Raw genomic sequence first — 22,394 nt, 5'->3', positions numbered from 1 at the left:
GAGTTCTGACACAGACACCACACACACACACCCACACCCCCCCCCCCGCCCCCCCCGGCCGGAGGCAGGCAGGGAGGGAGGGAGGGAGAATGCACTGAAAACAAAAATCCCTTCTTCACAGAAGCTGGACAACACAAATGCTGAAAAAATGAAGATTTAAACCAAAGAATACAAATTTCAAAGAAGACCACCCTTTAAGCCTAAGAATATTCTCTTAAGAACAGAATATGTGAGCTCCTGCCAGATTGCCCAATTCTGAATTTTAGTACTGTAATTGGCTACAAAACGAACTAGCTCTCACTTTTAGACTATTAAATATCAAGACCAAAAATGAACTGGTGAAACCTTTTCGTTTTGCCAACACATTTGGTATGTTACAGAAAGATCTTTTTTTTCCCCTCATAAGACCTCCGATTTCCAAAACCCACCCACCTCTCTTTGAATCAATATAAAAATACCCCTCTTCAAAACGAAAGCAAGAAAATGTGACATCTCTCTAGATGATCACAGGAATTTCACTAATGTAAGCCAAAATCACAAACCCCTTTTTTAAAAAATGAAAGACAGAGACAAAGCCTGCAGGAAAATCAGTGGCCACACTGCCAAGGTCAGAGCGAGAAGCAGGTATGAGCCAAGCCAATGCTAACCACAAGGCCGGCCCGGTGGCTTCTCCCAGGCTGTTTTCTTTAGACTACCTAAAAGCCTTGCCAAGCAACAGGCAGATACTCCTGAAAGAGTATCTTCCATAGCTGAGTATCTGCATGTGAGACAGACAGCCCTGCTCCTGTGTGTGTGGCCTATGGAACACACCGGGCAACTGCCTGGCAAGATAGGAAAAACCTAGGAACACTTTTCCAGTTGAGAGTGGAACAAGATTCCAACATCATACACATCTAACTGAACGCAACACACATACACATACACTCATGCACACACTTTCCTTATCTCCCTGAAGTTTGCTTAGTGATTTTCCAGAAACCCTTTGGCCCACCTACATTTTCACTAAAACTCTCACACTTTGATTTTGTTCCAACCAATACCACAATACCAAAGATTTTTGCATGTTTTGTTTTCAGCAATCTAGGGAATGGTTAAATAAATAAATAATTAATAATAATAATAATAATAATAATAATAAAACAGCTGCCAATCTTGAAGCCTCTTTAAAAAAAAAAAATACTGCAGATGCCCTTGCCTGAAAACTATGTTACCAACTATGTTACCAAGCAAGTTTGGGTTGAATCTTCTTAAATGATTAAAAAACAAATCTACTTAAACTTCATTTATCAATTTTTTTCTTCAAGCACTCACACATGCAGGTGACATCAGAAGCACTGGATCTTCTGGAGTTGGAACCAAACTGGGGTTGTCTTCAAGAGGATACTCCCAGCCACTGAGCCATCTCTCCAGCCCCAGTTTTTGTCTTCTTTCCTGTCCCGTTCCCAGAGCTCTGCTCTCAGACCATTCTTTTAGTCAGGATACTACTGTTGCCCTCAAACTTTGCTACTGAATGCTTGAAATGCAAAGAAGTTCAGACATGAAACCATGGGAAAAAATCTAGACAAAGCTATTGGTGAATGTGCAGCCCAGTTTCAGCAGAAGACCCCAAAAGTTTGGAGATGACAGTACCATGGGGTGACCACCAAGAGCAGCAGCAGCAGCAGCAGCAGAAGGGAGTCAGACAGGGCCTAGAGGACAATCTGTGTGTGCTTCAGAGGGCAGAGCTGGAGAAATGACTCAAGCTCCTTGGTGGAGCCCAGAAAATTGGGAGTGAATCCCAGATAAGTAGACAATTGAATTATTTATACTGTTGGAGTTCAGTTTTGCTTGGTTCAAATTGTGACTGTAGCCTAGTTCTTCTATCTTAAAGAATGTATTTAATTTTGATTTTTACACACTCCACATCTGAAAGACTTTGAACTTTTAAAAGAGATTTTGGATTCTTAGGTTGGATATCTTAGAAAGGCTGACATTTTAATGTGTTTGACTTTATAGAGATTGTGGGACTTTTAAAGTTATTTATGTTTTTAATGTGATCTTGGGGATGAACAAGAAAGGAAAGGTATGGTTTAACAGTGATGTGCTTGAGTGTCATGTTAACCAGGGTCAATTGTGCTGGCTAGTCTTGTATCAACTTGACACACAAACTAGAGTTATCTAGGGATCTTAATAGAGAAATGTCTCCATAAGAACTAGCTATGATGCATTTTCTTAATTAGTGACTGATTGGGGAGGGCCCAACTCACTGTGAATGGAGCCATCCCTGGGTTTATGGTCCTGGGTTCTATAAGAAAGCAGGTTGAGCAAACCATGAGGAGCAAGACAATAAACAGCACCCCTCCATGGCCTCTGTACCAGCTCCTGTCTCCAGGTTCCTGCCCTGCTTGAGTTCCTGTGCTGACTCTTTCAATGATGGACTACAATGTGGAAGTATAAGCTGAATAAACCCTTTCCTCCCAAATTTGTTTTTTGTTTGTTTGTTGGTGGTGGGTTTTGGTCATGGTGTTTTGTTGCAGCAATAGAAACCTTAACTAAGACACATACTAAAATTAAATCATTAAAAAGAAATCAATGGAGAGCCTCTCAAAGTAGAGAATCAGAACTCAATGAAGAGAAAGGCGAACCTGGAAAATTAATCACTAATAACAAAACCCTCCTAACTCAGCAGTGTATCAAAAGGCCAATAAGAACGATCCATGGCTGAAGGCATTCGCCATATACCTGACAAGCTGACTCCCATCCTGGACCCCATGCAAAGATGAGAGATAAGACACACTCCACAAAGCTGTCTTCTGACCTCCACACACTAGCTGGGGCATGCATCCACATATTTGCACAAGTGCCCAGAGGTGCACATGCACACAAACACACATGTACCCCAAAACAATCATCCTAAAATAAATGTGTAGTTCTAGAGTAGCGACCATCTCCTTGGGATTTTAATTAAAGGCTGAGGTTGGTGTTGCTTAGCATGTAGAAGGCCCTGGGTCCAATCCCTACCACCAAGGAACTGCTTTAAAGGTGCCAAGGATGAGAGGTATGGGTCCTGCCATGACAGGAAGGATGAGAAGAGGGAGAAGGGGAGAAAGGAGAGGAGGAATAAGAGGAGAAGGAGGAGAAGAAAAAAGAACAGGATGACACAGCAGCATAATACAAAACATTCTCCATGAATTTATAAATTGAGCATTTCTGAGTCATATCCATAAGTGTCACTAAGTACCATCAGTTCAGAATAAAGACACATGTACCCCTTACAGCCAGGACCTCTTTTGCTCTGGGCTTGTTTGAATGTAACAAACCTGGTAGTGACTGGGAGTGGGAATCACTCCACAGAAATTTAAACATTGGAGCACATACACTAAAGAGAGTTGGGGAAACCTTGGTAGAAATCTCCTAGCCCAGTCACCAAGCCTCAAGAGCCCCCTGCCTGTGTGAGGGCAGGGGAGATGCTGGGGTTGTTTTCGCTGCATCCTTGGCACTAATTAGAAAAAGGAAAAAAAAAAACCTCCATTTCCATGACTACTACAGTATCATTGGTTTTTTTTTTGTTGTTTCATTTTTTTTGAAGCTGAGAATGACTTTGAATTACTAATTTTAGACAGTGCTGGGGACCAACACAGGGTTTCCTGCTTGGTAGGCAAGCACCCTGCTGGCTAAGCTATATCCCAAATGCTGAGGACATCACTATTATGTAAAATTTAACTAAACCTCAAATGTGGGAATTTGAACTTACAATAGAGAGGAGGTTGTAAATGAACCCATGGAAATTCTAGGAAGTTGACTGCTTTCCCAAGAGCCACAGGCCCTCTCTGGGGTCTTCAGTTAACAAAGTTTGTCTTCAGAGACGTGTTCAAGTTGAAACACAGAACCTGGAAAAACTGAAAGGCCCACAATATTCAAAAAGTTTACAGATTTCAGATTTTTTTTTGGACCATGAATGTTCAACTGTCAACATCTACAAAGATAATTCAAAATCCATTTACTACAGAGTCTGAAGCATCCCTGCTCTGAGCACCAAATAAGAGACGCTGAGTGACATTGCAGAGGGAAACTGAAATGGATATGAGACTGGACACTGTGATGTCCAGCCTTGGTACTCCAGAGGGCACAGGCCCAAGGGACAGAACTCATAACAATTCTGACAAATGTTCTAAATACCAGAGAAAGGATGATGTGATGGAAAGATAGTCTTGAAAGAAAGCCAGCATCACTGGGAACCCACATCTGTGTACTGAGATCACTTTCCCACATATAGCATACTCCTGTGCACTCTCTGGCAGGCATTTCCGAGTTTCTTGGCTCTAGGTAAAGTCCCTGAAGACAGAGCATATCTCTGTACTCAATGCTATCGTTTGAGCTACAAGAAGAGTTGGTTTTAATTGAGGAAATCATTCCAAACACTGATTTTTTTTCCTATCAAGCTGAGGTCCAAGCAAAGCTCAAATGGATCTGAGGGAAGAGATGGAAGAAAGTAATGAAAATTAATCATGTCATTTGGCCATATCACTTTCTTGGCTAGCTTTATGAGGCCTCGACAGTCAAAGAGAAATACTTCCTACTTCGTGGGAGGGGGAACTATACACAAAGAGCTGTTAAGTTTCTTATCATAAACACTAACAATGCGTTCATTGACTAGCACCTACCGTTTAACCCTTTAGATATGAAGACGCAGCCACGGAAGCTGCCCAATGCCCAAACGCTGCCGCTAGATTGACAGGAGAAAGAATTAATATCTACTTTTCTAGCAGCGGTGGCGGCAGGAATGTGCAGTAGCTTCAATGTGTTTTTCATTGTCGAACGGGTCTGATTTCTTTCAGACGGATATTGGTTGGAGGCTGAGAATTGGCAATGGAGTTCGGATGACAGAAAGTGAAGCCATGGCAGGAAAACCTGTACAGATGCTTCATGCTCCCCTAGTTAGAGATGAAAGGTGGACAGAAGTGCGTACTGGGCTTTCCTAATCATATCACTGGAGAGGGATGCTCAAGAGTACTGAGAGTGGTGGATTCTGGGAACTCCTCCTTACCCATTGGACTGGATGTGTGAGATGGGGATCTTGAGGGAATTACCCACAGCGGTTTTGAGGTTTCTGAATAAAGGCAGGATGGGGGTGGGGGGGCAGGGAAACTACGCAGGCCTCCTGATTGACTTCAAAGTTGATTTTATCTGAACATTTCAGAATCGAATGGAGGAGGGGCACTTTATCCACATTTTCCCTACAATCCTGGAACACTGGTTTCATTTTGCTATGGAGAAAGAATGATCTTATCTTTAGTAACAGTTTCAACGATCGTGTATTTATAAATATATACACAGACCAAGCCATAGACCCACTAACCTTCAGAGTGTGTGTTTTTTTAATTTGTACTATTAGAAGTTTATGTCATGATGATGACATAAGTTTTAAATGCTAAAATCCAAACCATACTTTCTTTTTGTTTTTCCCACAAATACTATTTCTACACGACCAATTCATTTACTCACTTGTCACCTAATAGGCAGGCATTCCATTTGTTGTAAGATATTGAACCCCTCAGAACATGTGCTCTGTCTGCCCCAGAACCTTCAAAGCTCGTAGGTAATCCAGTAGCAGCACATAACAACTGTCAGGAGTCAGCATGTATTAAGAATTGTGAAGCGTCACAGCCATGAGGCTGCAAGCCCTGAGGCATATAGACACCCCCCTATAGGAAAGCTCAATGCTGTGTGTACCATTTAAGCTAGGAGCTAGGCTTTCCAAAGGGTACGATTTCAAAAGGTAGACATGAAAGAAGTCTTTTCAAAGCAGCAGGCAAAGCATGGAAATAGACGTGCTACAAGAGAGGCGTGGCATGTGCAGGAGAGGAAGGGGCACTCTGGCTAGAGCCTCAGAAAGCTTTTTCCTACCCAGAACAGACTGATTGATCAAATTCCTGTGGGAGTTCTGGATATCCATGAAGACAGCTTTGGTTATCACATACTAGATACCCCACTATAACCCGGTGGGTAAAGGCCGAGGATGACAGTTATACTACAATACATGGACGAGTCCTCCAGAATGGAAAGGGTTTCCACATCTCTCACTGCTTCCAAAAAGACAGCAACACTCAAACAGGTTGAGTTATTATACTGAGCCTAGATCCTAACACTTCTCCTTTAACTCATTAGGTTCTCTAGAAATAAAGCTATCTAGAAACCAAGAAATAGAGTTCTACATTTCAGGAAATCTTCACCAACAACAGCATCACCTTTGGCCTTTGAGACACTAATACACACCTGCATCCATCTTGGCTTACAGCCACAACATTCACTGTGCATCTGCGCATGCTTACATACCTGGTTTGTCTGATTATATTTTTTCAAGGCATTGACTATTCTTTTCCAAGTACTTAGGTATCAAAAATGAATAAATGAAGTTTTATTTAAAGTGATGTTTCTTTCTTTTCTTTTCAGACTAAAGTGTCAGTATTATATTTATCTTTTGAAAATTGTTCAGACAGATATAAAATATAAGAATTTCATCTCAGGATAACAAAGGGACACAAATAACTGGTATTTAAAAAAAAAGATGCTGCCTTTAATACATTCTAGAACCACTGGAAAATGTCTAATGGACTGACAGAGATAAGATGGTGCTAAGTTATTATGAGCCTAGGGAAAGAGACAGAGCGATCTGTCATTGATTGAATGATACAAATACAGAACAACCCTGAGGATTTCACAACAGGACACCCTAGCCCCACCCCGTGGTGACACAATCAGAGTTGAAACTTCTGAGAACTGAATTGTAGCACCATGTGAGAGACGGTTAAGGGGAGAGGCAGACAGTGGTAGCCTAGGCAGCACCAGGAATCCTGGTTTATTACAACTCCCTGTGTCGAGGCACGAAGGGGTAGCTTTTACAGGGAGATTATTTAGAGATCAAACGGACTTTGTGGCGTTTGTTTTAAGGATAAGAAAGAGGTGGAAATTGAAGATGGTAAGGATGAAAGAAAAATAAGGATTTGAGAATTGTTTACAAAATCAAAGTGACTGTTCATAGGCAGTATTTTAAAAGAACAAGCAAGGAAACAGGGAGGCAGGAAGCCAAGTTCAGGACTTCTGCTCCTGTCCACATAGGTGGGAGTTGAAAAGGATGAAGTGCAAGAGAAAAGGGGGGAGAGGCCAGACAGGCAGGGGTATCAGAGCAGGAATCGCAGAAGACAAGCCTGTAAAAGAGGAGGCAACCACAGGATAGAGGCTGCAGAAAGGACAGGATGAGAAAAGCCCAGCAGAGGAAAGCAAGTGTGGGCTGGGGCGTGCAACCTTCGGGCAGCAGTGTACCTGGGGGAGTGGAAGCCAGACTGCCAGAGACAGGGAGGGAGTGGGCGATGCGGAAGTGCAGGCGACAAGTCTGACTCTTTCTAGAACTTCAGTGGTTAGGAAGAGAGAGGGAGGAGGGACAGAGAGAGACAGAGAGAAATTGGCTCCAAAGAGCAGTAAACAAGAGGGATGCCTGTGACCGGCTGAACAAGAAAATATTGTGGGGACTGTTTGGGTGTTTTCCTTTGCCTTTAAATAAAAAAATAATTGAACCAAAGTGGTCTTTGTTGTCACTCTGAAATTATATGGTAAACTTCTCAAGTGGGCAAACTACACTGATTCAGACACATTCCTAACCAAAAAAAAAAAAAAATTAACTTGTAAAGTGGATTTTATCTCTCCGTAAGGTGGAAAGACCTGTGTAATGTACTAGACAGTACAAAGCCATAGAATACTGAAGGGTCACCAGGGCAACCTGTGAGGAGAAGACAAGTTACCTGCCCTTTCTGGGGATCTAAAAGAAGTCTATGCAACCAGCCAGAGCTGTAGACCAGCCTGGTCAGGACCCAGGCTTGGACCACAATACTGGATTACAGTCTGGCTTTGAGACTCACTTAACCTGGGGACTTTGGTGCATGATTTTGGTGCATTGCCCTCATATTTAAATTAAGACTGCATCCTTACCTACTTTATAGGGTTATCATAAATACTATAGTAGTAGATACTGTTAATATTCTTTGTGTGTGTGTGTATATGTGTATATGTGTGTGCGTGTGCACACACAGACAAATACATTCTTGTGTATGGATATGGGTGTGTGTGAACCATGTTTTGTGAGTGGATGTGTGTATGAATGTGTGTATGAGTGTGTGTGCATATGTGTGTGTGTTGTGTGTGCATGTGATTCAAAGGACAGCCTCAGCTGTTGGTCCTCACATTCTACCTTGTTTGAGACAAAGTCTCTTCCTTGCTTTTCCACTGTTACCCCAGGTTAGCAAGGGCTTCTGGGAATTTTGATAGCACTGTTTCTCATATTCTCATAGAAATGCTGGGATCATAGTCCTTTAAGCTACACATTCAACTTTTACACAGGTTCTGGGGACCTGAACTCAGGTCGCCTCATTTGCAAGTTAAGAGCCTTTGCCCATGAGCAACACCTCAAGATTAAACCTACGAAGTGTTTTTTCCCCCAGTTTCTACAGACACAAAAGGCAAGCCTCTAAGGAAAAAGAATGGCCAACCTGGCTAAAAGGATCTACCTTGGTTCTGTTTTTGTTTTCATAGGCTGAAGAGGTTCTATGAGCTCAGCTCAAGTACTGATGTTAGACAAGGAAGTAGGGCGCTAAAACTAGAGTCCTTTGAGAACAGAACTCTCATGACAGACAATATTTACCTGTTGGCAAGTGCCTTCGAATATAATATAATTAACTGTGAAAGGCTCTTATTACAAGAGGATAAAGTGAAAGCCATCATGTTTCCATTCTGTGCCCTTCGATGATTCTCCTGAGCTTCTAAAGGAGCCCCAAGGGCGACATGGGGACTTAGACATTGAGTATCTACGAAATGTCCATAGGAAACTGCCTAGGCAAGGCACGGACAAAACACAACCCAGGTAACCTTTGCTTCAGAAGCATGCTGCTCTCCAGACTCACTGGGAGAATCATACGGAGCTCTACTAGAGACAAAAGAGACACATTTTAAATTCTTAAAGACAGTCATCCACCTTTAAGGCACAGAGAGCAGCAAGTCTGATTTACTCAAGGACTAATGTCACAGCCTTCAGAGTATCCTTATTTCAAATGCAGCAAAGAAGCTGTAGCTCAGACAAATGTCCCAGATATGCAGACTGCCACCATTAACTGTTCAATGAGAGATGATGCTACTCACACTCAGCCAGTATTTTGTTCAGAAGACTTAAAAGTCCGTGAATCTGGCCGAAGCACAGGCAGGTCACCCATGCTATCAAAATGACACTTTCTGGTGCCACTGGCTGAGTGAGGATGTTGCCCCAGAGAAATGAGAGACAAAAGGTAGATCTGCTCAAGCACATGCATATTCTAAAGAGGAAACTCCTCCATTTCCGGTAAGACAGTAAGTACTGGATGATGCTGAGACACTGGTCAGAGCTGGTTTTTCCAGCTCCATAGAGAGCAAAACAAAGGGCTCAATAATCTGGTTTGAGGCAGCTCTTGCCACCAAGAGCTACTCTAGATGCAACTTCTGAGTGCTGACCTTCAACAAAATGAAAGGGGCAATCTAGGTTTCATTTCCACTGTTCTCATGTTGTCATCCTGGTTTGCTGAAAGGTGTGTGTGTGTGTGGGGGTGGATTTATGTTCACCACAACCATGTCCATGCTGGGAATTGAACCCAGGTCCCTTGAGGAAGTAACAAGCACCATTAACTGCAGAGCCATCTCTGAAGCTCTCCAAAGCGTATTTCTATTTAGTGCAAGTCTTGGGTTTGGCAACCACTAGGCAGATCTCTTAGTCATTTGAACATTTTACTATTGCCAACCAAGGAGCAGATGCTACCCTGTGACCTTGCTCGTCAGAGTGAAGAGACAGTTCTTCATACAGAGAAAAGATATGTTTAGGTAGGTGTGAAACTATCTCGGTCGTTGAGACACTTTTCTGATTTTGAACATAACATACAAAGACCCCAACTAATGGTCCAGTTCATCCTGTCCCAGGAATTAATGAGCACAAACATATCCCCACCGACTTGCGGGAATCAGACCCAGATGCAAATACTTTGCTCCACTGTCTCAAAACAGGATCAATATTTAAACTCTCAGACTGAGATAAAGTAAACAGAAATGAGTGTGGAAAAGAAGAATAACTTTTAAAAGTTTTACAATCAATTTCTGCATGACTGCATAGAGATCTCTGCTTTCATAGTATGATACTAAGGTAAAAGAAAAAGCATCACTTAACTCTATTAGCAAGACGAAAGGGATAAAAAAGGATAGACCAAATGACATTACAGACATTAATATTGCAATTTTTTCTCCACAGCAGAAGAAAAGTGTCCCCTTTCCTTAGAGAAATAAGGACACCTAAAACACCCTGATAGAGCCGAGTGTGGTGTCTCAAATCTTTAATCCCAGCACTTGGAAGGCAGAGGGAGAGTGACCTGTGGGAGCTCAAGAAGTTCCATGTCAGCCATAAGTACACAGTGAAACCCCATCTTTAAAAAATAAAGGGTGGAGGGGAGAAAAACAGACCTGTGATGTAATGCAGCTCTGTCTTAGCGTGTGTTTTGTTTCCTATATTTACCAGACCATAAGGAGAGATCTAGGCATTCTGTATATAGGGAGGTGTCTTTCTCTCAGGAAGTCACTGATCAATATCAAATGAGGGTCTGGCCATAGGATGTTCCTCATCTCGGTTCACACACCCAGGTGGCATCTGCTCTGTGAAGCTACTGGCCCTGTGATTCTCACCACTCAGACTCTGATGCCTACAAAGCCTGATGCTCCAATGAGTGGCTACAAGTCTGGGCTTTTTCAAACCTTCTCTTATGAGAGCATGCACAGAGAGGATATTATGCTACCGATTCCAGAAAGTCTGCTAATCCATGATGCTTTCCAGACATCTGTGTCAAAACGAAGTTGTAGTTAATACCCACTTGCTTAAATTTCATCCATTCGTGTTCAAATTATCTGCTCTGAAAGGGAAATGTTTACTCTTGTACACATTTGGGTTTTAACCTCGAAAACCATTGCTAGAGATTAGGCTCAGCCACTGAACATCTGCTTCAAAACCCGGACTCAAGTCCATCATTTCAACCGCATTACAAACACACCACTCCGTTTTCAAGACTCCACTGAGGGCTGTGACATCCGGTTACCACGCAAATCATCAAAACCAAAGCTAGGACACTGATGAGTTATTCAAATGAGAGCTCGAAGAGCAGCAAGCACCCACCATTTAAAATCTGCCTCAAGTTGGTTTGTAGTCAGGAGAAGGATGTATTTGTTCATGTGTCTGTTTCATGTAAATCTACATACACAATTTCATGTGATCTTCTCCTACATACCTTCCGAAGCCCATAAAATCTACAAGACCACCAGAGTTGAGGAAAAACAGAAGCAGACTGCCACGCCCATTAGCTTAACGTAGAATGAGTGCTGGCACAACGGTACTGCCTGCTTTGGTACCCTCACTTAAGGATCCGGCACTTCCTAAGTGATTAGAAAGACAAGCATGAGTTACTTCACACAAGAACATAAATAAATGTAGTGTACCCTCTGGACTCTAAAATGTTTGCATGTGTTTAAATCAACTTGCTTAACACAGGCTGTCAGAAAAAGGATCTTTCTACCCTTGGATTTTAATTAAAGTTTTCTGTATGTTCTTTTTTTATTTAATGTCTACATCTGAATATTGACTTATTTGAGTGTCACCAAAGTGCCTGAAATGGCTTAGGCTTGACAGTATGCTTTAGCAGTTGGACAAGCCAGATCTAGTCACGCATTCCAGACACAGCTGCCCCAGCAACAATTTTAAGGCTTAATTAAGTTGCACTCCCTATCACATTTTTTTAAAAAAAACTAATATTGCTAACTAATTCATTTACTAAATACAACTAATTCCTTTAACAAAACTACAGGATAGGCACACAGAAAATTAGACAAAGGTTTCTCCTGAATCAAAAGTACCATCAGAGCACCCTAGCCCTGAAATGGTTCAGCCCCACCCCCAATACACACACACAGACACACACACACACACACACACACATACACACACACACACACACTCTTCCTGTTATACTTTGTGTTATGGTCTGAACTAGCAGTGGCACACAGTAGGTATGCAATAAGCATGTGCTAGCTGATGACCTACAATTTATTTCATGCTTTGCCTTAAGACATCCCTTCACAGCCTGACCCTTCTCTTCTCCTTGAGGTTGACACTGACTTTAGTGACACATACACCTCCTAATGTTCCACCCGCATCCTCAACACGCTCAGGATGTAGAAGTGCTTTCTAGCTAGCTTCCTTGCCTCTGTTTGTTCCTCACTTCCTGTGTCTCCCTTCCAATCTGTGTTTCCTGCTTTCCTACCAAACTACAAGAGCCTCTCTGATTTGCAACTCTGAGGGTCCTCTCTAGACAGAGTCCCTGCAATCCTGTATAAGGTAGGAATCCAAAACCAGCCCTTTCGATTAGCCTGCTGAAGACCCAAGTAACTAACCATCCAACCCTCCTACCTTCTCCATCGACTCAGGACTCCCCTCAATGGCCATCTTCTCTTAACACCATCCTCTGCACCAGGCTAGCCTCACTCCCTGGTAAGGGACCCTGTGCAGGTACAGCCAGTAATATAGGAAGAGCTCCAGATAGTATAGTGTCCTGGAAGCAAGGAACTCGGGGTTGCAGAAGAATGGTCCACATCCCCTGGCCTTTCTCTTCCCTGTTCCTTTAACAACCGCTTCCTTCTACCTGGATTCCCATCTTCTTCAGGGCTCAGCTTTGTCCAGAGTTCTTGCCTTTCCTTTAGCATTTCTATCACACACTAACAAACACACGGATACTGTGCTTATGTGACAGTCCTTAGGAATTTTTGTTTTGTTCCTGTGTTGGCTTGCCTTGATCATGCTAGGGATAGAATCTAGGGTCCCCTACTCTACCACAAAGCTATACTCCAGTCCCTAACGAATGACAAATGTCTACTAAATTCTCTCTTATAATCACCTTTATAAACAGACTCTCAGCATAAATAGGTTTTCTCATTAACATTTTTCTGATGGGGATGCCCTGGAGTGGAAAGTGGTTTGTCAAAGGCCACTCACTTCGTATGTGTCACAGTGAGGGCTTCAGTTTTATAACTCAAAGTCCAAATGGACTTCCTTTCATGCCGTTTCCTCTCTTCTATTCCCTCAGATCCTCTCCCTTCATTACAGCCAACACTCTTGAAGCCACGGCCTAAATTCCTTGAGCCTACTTTTTGCACCATTCCTGACTTTCTCCAGCCTCAGGAATCTGTCTCTCCACTGGGATCCCTTGGGTCAAGGCCACTCATGGCTTCCATATTGCCCAGCCCAATGGTAGTTCCTAGAAATGAAAATTAAACACAGTAGGGGACACGCCTCTGCAACCTTGAGTCCCTTGCTTCCAGGACACTATACTGTCTGGAGCTCTTCCTACATCACCGGCTTTAACTGCTCAGGGCCCCTCACCAACTCTTTGACTTTATCTAACTTCAAATCTTGAGTATTTTCCCAGGGCTCTCTCCTCAGTGTTCTCTTCTAGCTAACAGGATTTCTTCTGCTCTATGGCTTTTAATTCCACTCGAGGCTTGACACACCCAACCTTCTAGCATTGCAACAGGACATTGTCATTACAAAGTCCACACTGAACATTACGAAAGAAAGGAGGGAAGGAGGGAGGGAGGGAGGGAAGGAGGGAGGGAAGGAGGGAGGGAGGGAGGGAGGGAAGGAAAGAAGGAGGGAAGGAAGGAAAGAAGGAAGGAAGGAAGGAAGGAAGGAAGGAAGGAAGGAAGGAAGGAAGGAAGGAAGGGCTGGAAAGATAGCTCAACACTTAAAATCAGTCTTTAAGTACTTGAGAGGACCCAAGTTGGGTCCCCAGCAGCACCCACATTAGATGGTTCAGAGCTGCCTGTAATTTCAGTTTCAAGGGACCCAGTACCTTCTACAAGTCTCCAAGAGCACTCACACACATGTGGCATATGTTCACATGCACGTGCACACACTAAAATAAACCTTTTTTTAAAAACCACAAAACAGCTTAGTGTTTTAAGGTTTATAATCTGTTGCTAGCCTGAAGCATGTGCAGCCTGCAGGCCACAGGTCTGACACACCTGAACCCTACATGATCTGGGCTTCAGGTACCATGTCTATGCACATCTACCTCTGGTACTTCATGACCTATTCACCCACTCTGCTGAGACCATTCTGGCCTCCTTGCTAGGCCTTAAATAAGCCAAAGGGTTTAGCGATAATGCCTGTTTTTGACACGATGCCTAGATCCTCCTCCTGGACACTTCTAAATGATTCACTTGTGAATGAGATTCAGTTCTCTATCTACATGTTGCCCCATCCACCACACATGGATGAAAAAGCTTGTACCTGCCTCCATGAACTCGGAACTCTGTCTCCTTCCTCTCTTTTTCTTTAAAGCACTTAGCATCATATATATACATATATATGTGTGTATATATACACACATACATATGAATATATGAATACTTTGCTTATTGTCTTCTTTATTCCAACATAGTAAAGGAAAGCAGATCTCTTAAAGGGAGACGTCCCGTCATAGAGTATCACATCTTCTTACAACTAGTCAATGTGCAGAAATAAGACTGTGAGGTACTCAGCCTTAAATGGGACATCTATACCACATCCCCACCCCCACTCCAAGGCTAAGGTATGTCACAATGGACAATGTATGGATAAGGTATGGACAAGGTATGTCACAATGTAGACAATGGACTGGAAAATGGCATGAACCAGAAGCAGTGGATAAATACAACCGAACACGTGGTCCAAGTACAATACTGCTATTACACATGTGAATTCAGTGGTCCTGACAGGATACACAACCTGTGCAGACTCAAGCCAGACAAAATCTCAGCATGAGTGTTGGGAGTGGTCATAGAGTCCCGCCCCTAGTGAAGGAGCTATTCCCAATTGAGAGTTGCTGGGAGAAGAGGGTCAGTTTTCTTTAAGGGTGTGGCCCTGTAAATGAACCAAGCTCCAGTGCATTGCCCCACAGCCAAGCACAAGCTGGATTTCACTGTTTGTGTTTGTTATTAAAGAGAACACAGAGCACAGTGGGAAGGGAGGTGGGGCGGGTCTGGAAGAAGTTGGGGAAGGGGGATGAATGTGATTAAAATACACTATGGAAAAGTCTCAAAAAACTAATCAAATATTTTAAAACAAGTTCTGATCAATAACAGTAGAGCTCAATAAATACTTGTTAGATACAGTAAGCATACAATTGCATCATATAATTCAATATTAATTGTATTAATGATTAATGGATTGCTATCTTTTGAGCCATATTTTAATGCCTTGCGAGGAGAACAGCATACCTTAAATTTCGATCTGTACGTAGCTGGGATAGTATGTGCAGAATAGTTCAAGAAGCCTGCTGCTACATGGCTGACGTAGACAACGGAGAGAGCTGGGATGTGCATTTATATACGGTCAACACAGAGCAGCTGTGGTGGTGGTTGTTTTAGGTAAAGCTACGTGTAAAGACTTTAATGAAGAAAAAGAATCGAAATAGTCTCCTTCTTGTGAGAAGAGAGTTCTACGATAACAAAAAAAAATCAATGTCTATAAACAGAAACAAAATAAAATAAAACCACAATAATAAAAAAAAAATAAGTAAAAACATGGTAAGCCCAGAGAGCCAAGAAACTGAGCTGAAGTAAACTCAGCAGGAATGTTAAACTAAGAGCTTAGGATGAAGAGAGGATATGAGACTTCAACTCTGGGGGGGTCTGCACAGAGACTGCACAGGACTGAACAGTTACAAAGAGGAGGATAAGAAAGAGACACCAAGAGGAGAGGAAGAAAAGCATGCTGCAAAGCTAAAGGTTTTCCACAGGAGGGAAGGAGAGGGAAAGGGGAGAAGGGAGAGGGAGAGGGGTGAGGGAGAATATCAATAGTTGTTTACTGACTTAATTTCTCCTGGGCAAAAGTGATTAGAAACCCAGGCAGTGACCCTGCTTACCAACTGACACAGACAGGGCACTAAATGAGTACACACTTCCAATGAGTGCACACTTCCAATGTGTGCGCACTTGCAGCCCACACAGCTGATTCTTCTGTAGCCTACCGCTTCTTTCTCATGCTCCTGATTTCCAAAGTGAGATCCTGACTCTACTTAGCTTCATTAAGAAACGTAGATGCTGGGCTCTGGAGGTCGCTCCGTGGAGCCCTCACTGTGCAAGCCTGGGGACATGGGTTAACCTGAGTTCCATTCCAGGACCCAGGTATAATCAACAAACACATAGTAAGTAAATAAACAACAAGAAAATAGCCCAGTGTACCGGCAGTTCTCAAACTGTGGGCTGTGATCCCTTTGGCGACCCTCTAGCTCCAAAAATATTTACATTAAGATTCCTATCAGTAGCAAAATTACAGTAATAAAGTTGCAATAAAAAATAATGTTATGACGGGGGGGGTCAGCACAACATGAGGAACTGTATGAAAGGGTTGAGGCATTAGGAAAGTTGAGAACCACTGTCAATGGACTTTTAATGCCTGCACTGGAGAGATGGAGACAGGGAAATCCCTTGGGCTTGCTACTAGGCTGCCAGCCTTAGGTAGGAGCTGTGACAAACAAGCAAACAAAAATGGCGGACAATACCTGTGGATCACTTGAAGGTTGACTCCTCGCTTGCACAGACATGCTCGGGAACTCGCGCATATACACACCCAGGCACATAGACAATTTCAGATGTCACATTTTCTGTAATACCATTCTTATTGTTAACTTTACACCTCAGAACTCACATCTCTGTTTGGAGTCCGCAAAGTCTGTCAAAGCGCATTCGTGCACTGGTCTCATTAAATGTGAAGACACGCTTCAGAACCCCAAATGTGCAGTGTGGCAGAACTTCATTTTTGAGGGGGAGGGTTGGAGACACGATTTCTCTGTGTAGCTCTGGCTGTCCTGGAACTCACTCTGTAGAGCAGCCTAACCTTGAACTCACTGAGATCGGCCTGCCTTTGTCTCCCAAGGCTGGGATTAAAGGCACACACCACCATCATCCAACCTGTAGAATGTTTCACTTCAGTGGTTGGCTGAGCCTCTGATTTCACCTTCTCAGACCCTCCCAATCTAAGACACCAACGCCCTGCATTGTTTTGTGTGACATACAGGCCCCAGTTTCCGGCTCCAACTTCTTTTCCTCATCTTCACTGAGCCTCTCGTGACATTAAAATCAAGCACTTGGTTGTGGTGGCACACACTGGTAGGACAGGCTGGAAAGGCGGAGGCAGAAGGATCGTGAATTTGAGGTGGTCAGCCCTGGGCTGCACCTCTTCCTCCCTCAGCTTTCTATTTTAAAATAAAACCAACCACTAAAGGCTGGTCCTCTTTTCAAAAGCCCGGAATGGAGAGTAACGACAGTTCAGTTTGCACTTACAGATAGATTTCATAGTATGTTTTTTAAAAAGGCCGAGCCGGATGCTTCTTAGCTGAAACCTTTCCAGGTATCCTTATGAACAATCGCGTCTTAGAGGCTTGAGTCTACATCCTACCACTGCTCATCTTGAGCTCTGGGAATAAGAAAAGTCATTGTCGGACTTTGTATCTTCCCATCCCCTGCCTAGTCCCAGACGCCCCATCTTCTGTGAAGACGGGCAAGGGAGAAGTCCAGCACCCATGGGATTGGTTACGTCAGATCTGAAGTGCAGCCTTTGCTGTTGGCGGGGCTTTTGCCTTATTTGACTAGCTCCAAATAACAACCAAGTCAACGTAACCAGCAAGCTTCCCTACACGGACTCTGCCTTTTTGTTTTATGCTCCATCAGAATGAAAGAGGATAATAACAATAACAGTAAAACTACCAACATTTAACTCCCCACACTGATTTCAATCCTCTTGCCTCTATGTAAGTCCTACACACACACACACACACACACACACACACAAATGCTGAAGCAATCTTAAGTTATTTTGACGACGGCAACTTAGTAATACTTTCTATATTTTCCATTGTATTCAAATCAGCTTCAAATCTCAACGTTTAACTCAAGTCTTAGTTACATTAAACCATTTTTAAAGTATTCCCTAGAGACGTGCAAGGCTGTCCAGGCCCTTAACTCCGCAAACCTTCTTTCTCACTCGAAAGATGAGATGTCGTAGTATTAACGGTGAATTTTGTAAACGACACAATCAAACCGACAGAGCACCTAAGAAGCCCTCCGAAAGACGACACGCACAACTTCTGAGGAAGTTTGAAGATGGGACCCAGGAGTCTCTTGGAGCATGTCCATGGTGCCCGGCATAGCCAACTGGAGTTTTATGGAACATACTGCACATGTGGAAAGCATCCACTAAAACAGAAATGGTGACAGAGGAGAACACACAAGGTAAACAAGGAGCCAACACGACAACGTGAGGCAGGCAAGCGTGACAGGGAACAACCAATGTGGCACACTACAACACTTTGAGGGGAATGAAGCTAGGAGACGTCTTCACACCAATTTTTGAAAAGTAGGTTTTAGAATGGTCATCTTTACAAAACAGACGAGTTCTTGTTTTGAGTTGAGAGAGATCATCAGCAGACAGCTGGCTACTGCCATCCAAAGACAAAGTCAGCTTGGAAGGTGAAGAAAACACATAAAATATGAAGTATATCCAAATATATTCATATATATCAGTGTACACGTAGGAGCAGATACTACAGGAATTATACCTAAATATGACATAACTTATTTATCCTCTATGGTGCTGTGTTTGAAATGACATGTTCAGGCTGAATTTTCTGCAGCTTTTACAAATGTTTTCCTTATGTAGTAATTAATTAAGTGCTATTTGAAATGTAAACAAAGAAACCAGAAACACTTCGAATCACACGTAAGCCTTTTTTACCAGCCTCACAGTTTTATAACTTAAAAAACTGAAACACTTTCCATGGCATCTATCAAAAATAGAGAGTATTACTGCCTCTCAACAGTAGCATAATATTTATATATGAGATCTTAAAAGGGAATAAAAAGCAAATCCTATGTAGTAGGGGAGATTATTTAGTCCTCATGACTAATACTCTTTCCAGTCTCCCCAAGTAGAACACGTGGCTTCGTGGCACCTGCAGGGGTCCCCTGTGCAGCTGATTCCTATGATGCTTTCCTTCCCAGAACCCTTTGCTTTACATCCTAGACCTTCATCCTTCACGCTTCCTGCCAACGACAGATAAAATACTTGGGTCTCTGAATTAGTTTAGACTCCAGTTCTGACCTCTGATACATAGTTTTTGCCCCAGAACTACCCCAGGAAATGCAAGCTGTAGAACAGATACTGGCCAGATGTAAGAAAGGCATGGTAACTTTCCTTCCATGAAGAACAACACTACCAAGTGGTGCTTCAGTTTCCTCCTTTGTAAAAGGGACATGAAGACTCCAGTGGAGGAGGAGTCAGTACACATTACATTGCATCCTCTCCACACCACAGAAATGTCCTTCACATTAGATTAGAGTTTGTTTGTTTATTTGTTTGTTTTGCTCTGTTCAGCTGTAGAACCTGTGATGGCTAATTTTGATTGTTAACCTACCTGGATTTTGAAAAATGCCTAGGACATTAGTGAGGAATGCCGCTCATCTCTGGGTATATTTCTAAGGAGGTTTCCCGGGAGGATTAACAGGATAAAGACATGTCCTGAATCTGGGTACCACCATCATACCATCACCTGGAGTCCCAGACTGAATAAAAAGGGACGAGGAAGATGGCTCACTGAGGAACAACACTGTCCTGTTTCTGCAATGATCTGATAGGATGTGAACAAACAGCCTCCAAGACCCTCATAGCTTCCGGTCGTGATGAACTGACCAGCCTTGAGCCAGAATAAAGTCTTCCTCTCATAAGTGGGCATAGCAGCGAAAAATAACTAGTTCAGGAACAAAATTCAAATTCAAATGTGTTCAGGGACCCTTGATACCAAGTAGAGCAGTGTTCCCCTGCCCTGGCTAGAAAGGAAGTATGGTGTCTCAAGGACAGAAGAAAGCTGAGAAGGTACGCAAAGAGATGACTCGGTAAATCGGGGTCCTCAAGGATAGAACGGGTGTTCTGGAGACGGGACAAGAAGGTATACTCAGCGTGACCGTGGCTGGAACGGATGGCTGGTGTGATTGGCAGTATTGTAGGGCTTATAACGTATGAGCTTATAGAAGTTATTGGAAATGAAATCAGAGGATGGGAGAGATGCACATTTTCTCTACAGGTTAAGCCCCCTATGGCCAGATGTACTCAAGCTTAAGAGTGAGCCCTCCTCTCGGCTTCATCCCCATTCCGTTGGCAACCTTTCCAGTAGGTTCTCAGAGATATTTCATCAGCACTGGCACTAAAAGGCCCAAAACAAGAGCAATCCAAGGGTGAATGTGTAAAAAATAAATCAGTTCTTTTCTTCCCGGCCACTTAGTTCCCAACAGCAATGCTTCCGAGATCAATTATATATTATTAAATGCCTAGGCCATTGCTTTGGCTTATTTTCTCATTAACTCATAACTTCTTTAAACATTCAACCTAGTCTATGTCTTCCACATGGTTAGTTACCTCTCCTTCAGTCCTGACCTGCTTCTTCCTTCGAGTCTCCCTGAGCATACCTCGCAGCGTCTCTCCCAGCGTCTTCCGGGACTCTCTCCTTTCAGTCGCTCAATATTTCCCAGAATCCTCTCTTTTCCTGCCAGTGTCCCACCTCCTATTTCCTGCTTCAGTTCATTGGCTATCTGCTTTTTAATTGACAGGTGTTGCTTCTAAGCAATTCTCTCTGCATGAATGCTTGCCCAATTAATATACACGTAAAGGAAAAGGACATTTTATTAAAGCAGCTATCCTTTCTTAAGATCGACTCATTTTCATTGCCAACATCACTGAGAATAAAAACCTAATGTAATTCTCAACAGTCACTGGAATATAGTTCCGGTCACCAACAAAAAAATAAAATGAAAGATGAAAAGGGGGTTTCAATGATTAGCTTTGGGTATTCCTTGGCAAGTAGTGGAAAAGGTTTAGGAACACAATCCTAATACATAAAATAATAAGCTTTCCAGCAGCCGCGCTAAAACATTCTATGATGACATTCTCCTGATATGAAAACCATCAAAATCAACCCCAAGAACTGGCCAGGGGTGGCATAAGGATAAAATTAGGCTACCCTTCACCTGCGGGATCTTGGCACACTTCTGTAACCCCAGCCCTGGGGAGGTTGAATCGGGCAGAGTTTTGAGAGACCAAGGCTGCCTTGACACAGTGAATGCCAGGCCAGGCTGCCTAAAAGCAAGACCGTATTATGTATTAACAATGAATTGTCTAATACATTTTTCTATTTCTTTTTGGAGGAATTGGTCCCAGTTTAAAAGGAACAAAAGGCAGCATGTATAAATTAGCCAGGAGTTCTGGCTACTACTCCCAATATAGAGAGTTCTTCCTTCCCTGTAAAGCTTTTATTTACAGCCATAAATGACTCACTGCATTCTTAAAATGCAGCGAAAGTGGTCATAACCAAAGCCATCTACCTAGACCATCACATTTCCTTCCTCTGGTCAGTTCGTGCCACAAATCTCATGGGACAAAGGATACATTTCATCTTTCAATGTCAGATTTTTTTCCCCCAGTTCAGATGCTATTTTTCAACAAAGTGGAATGAGGTGGTAGGTTCATAACCCATCATGGTTTCTCCAGAGCTGTGACTGAAAGTCAACTGACCCTCAGCAAAAAAAAAAAAAAAAAAAAAAAAAAAAAAAAAAAGCGTGTATGAGTGTGTGTGTGTGTGTGTGTGTGTCTGTTCATCTTGCAAAGTGTCTCTCGTTCACTTCCGTTCAATGTTTCCCCTGGGCTACTAAGGGACAAATTAAGAATAATTAAAGTTTCTGTACCTCCTAGCCACCCTTAGCCCCCTTCTAGATAGCCAGGGACAAGGCATCCCTCCTTCCCGAGTTATTCAAGTTCTACCAGGGAAATGCTGCACCAGTTAAAAAAAAAAAAAAAAAAAGCCTAGCGGAGTATAGAAGGATGAGTATCATACAGAATAGAGACAAAAAGGAGCTCATAAAGCATGAGATGGGTGAGGCTGGAGGAAGACGGCTCAGACCTTACAGCGCTTGTGGCTCAAGCAAGAGCAGCAGAGCTCCATGCCCAGCGTCTGTGAGAATAGCTGGGTTTGGTGGTTACTCTAGTAACCCCGTGCTGGGGAGGAGGAGACAGGCAGAACCATGGAGCTTGAGGAGCAACCAATCAGTGCACTCCACTATCGGTGAGAGAGCCTGTCTCAGGAGAATAAGGTGGATGGATGGTTCCTAAGGAACGAGACCCCATGTTTGACCTCTGACCTCCACATCCACTTGCACACACATTAACCCTCCCACACATGAACCTGCACACACACATACATATACATACACACACACACAAA

At 43.0% G+C, this 22,394-nt stretch overlaps 1 protein-coding gene across 4 annotated transcripts in view; it reads right to left on the bottom strand.

Annotated features, from left to right (window-relative positions):
• The window catches only part of Runx2 (RUNX family transcription factor 2), a 206,565-nt gene that overhangs the window by 70,115 nt on the left and 114,056 nt on the right, over positions 1-22,394 (bottom strand). For 3 of the 4 annotated variants that reach the window (XM_028766542.1, XM_028766545.1, XM_028766543.1), the window contains one exon: positions 16,652-16,657. The exons of the other annotated variant lie outside the window; for it this stretch is intronic. In XM_028766542.1, coding sequence (XP_028622375.1) covers positions 16,652-16,657 — 6 coding nt within the window. The remainder of the gene's footprint in view (positions 1-16,651; positions 16,658-22,394) is intronic. 4 annotated transcript variants of the gene reach the window in all.

The sequence above is a fragment of the Grammomys surdaster genome, unplaced genomic scaffold (genome assembly GCF_004785775.1).
Source record: "Grammomys surdaster isolate TR1022 unplaced genomic scaffold, NIH_TR_1.0 169, whole genome shotgun sequence".
Classification (NCBI taxonomy): Eukaryota; Metazoa; Chordata; class Mammalia; order Rodentia; family Muridae; genus Grammomys; species Grammomys surdaster.
This window is presented reverse-complemented; position numbering and strand designations above follow the sequence as displayed.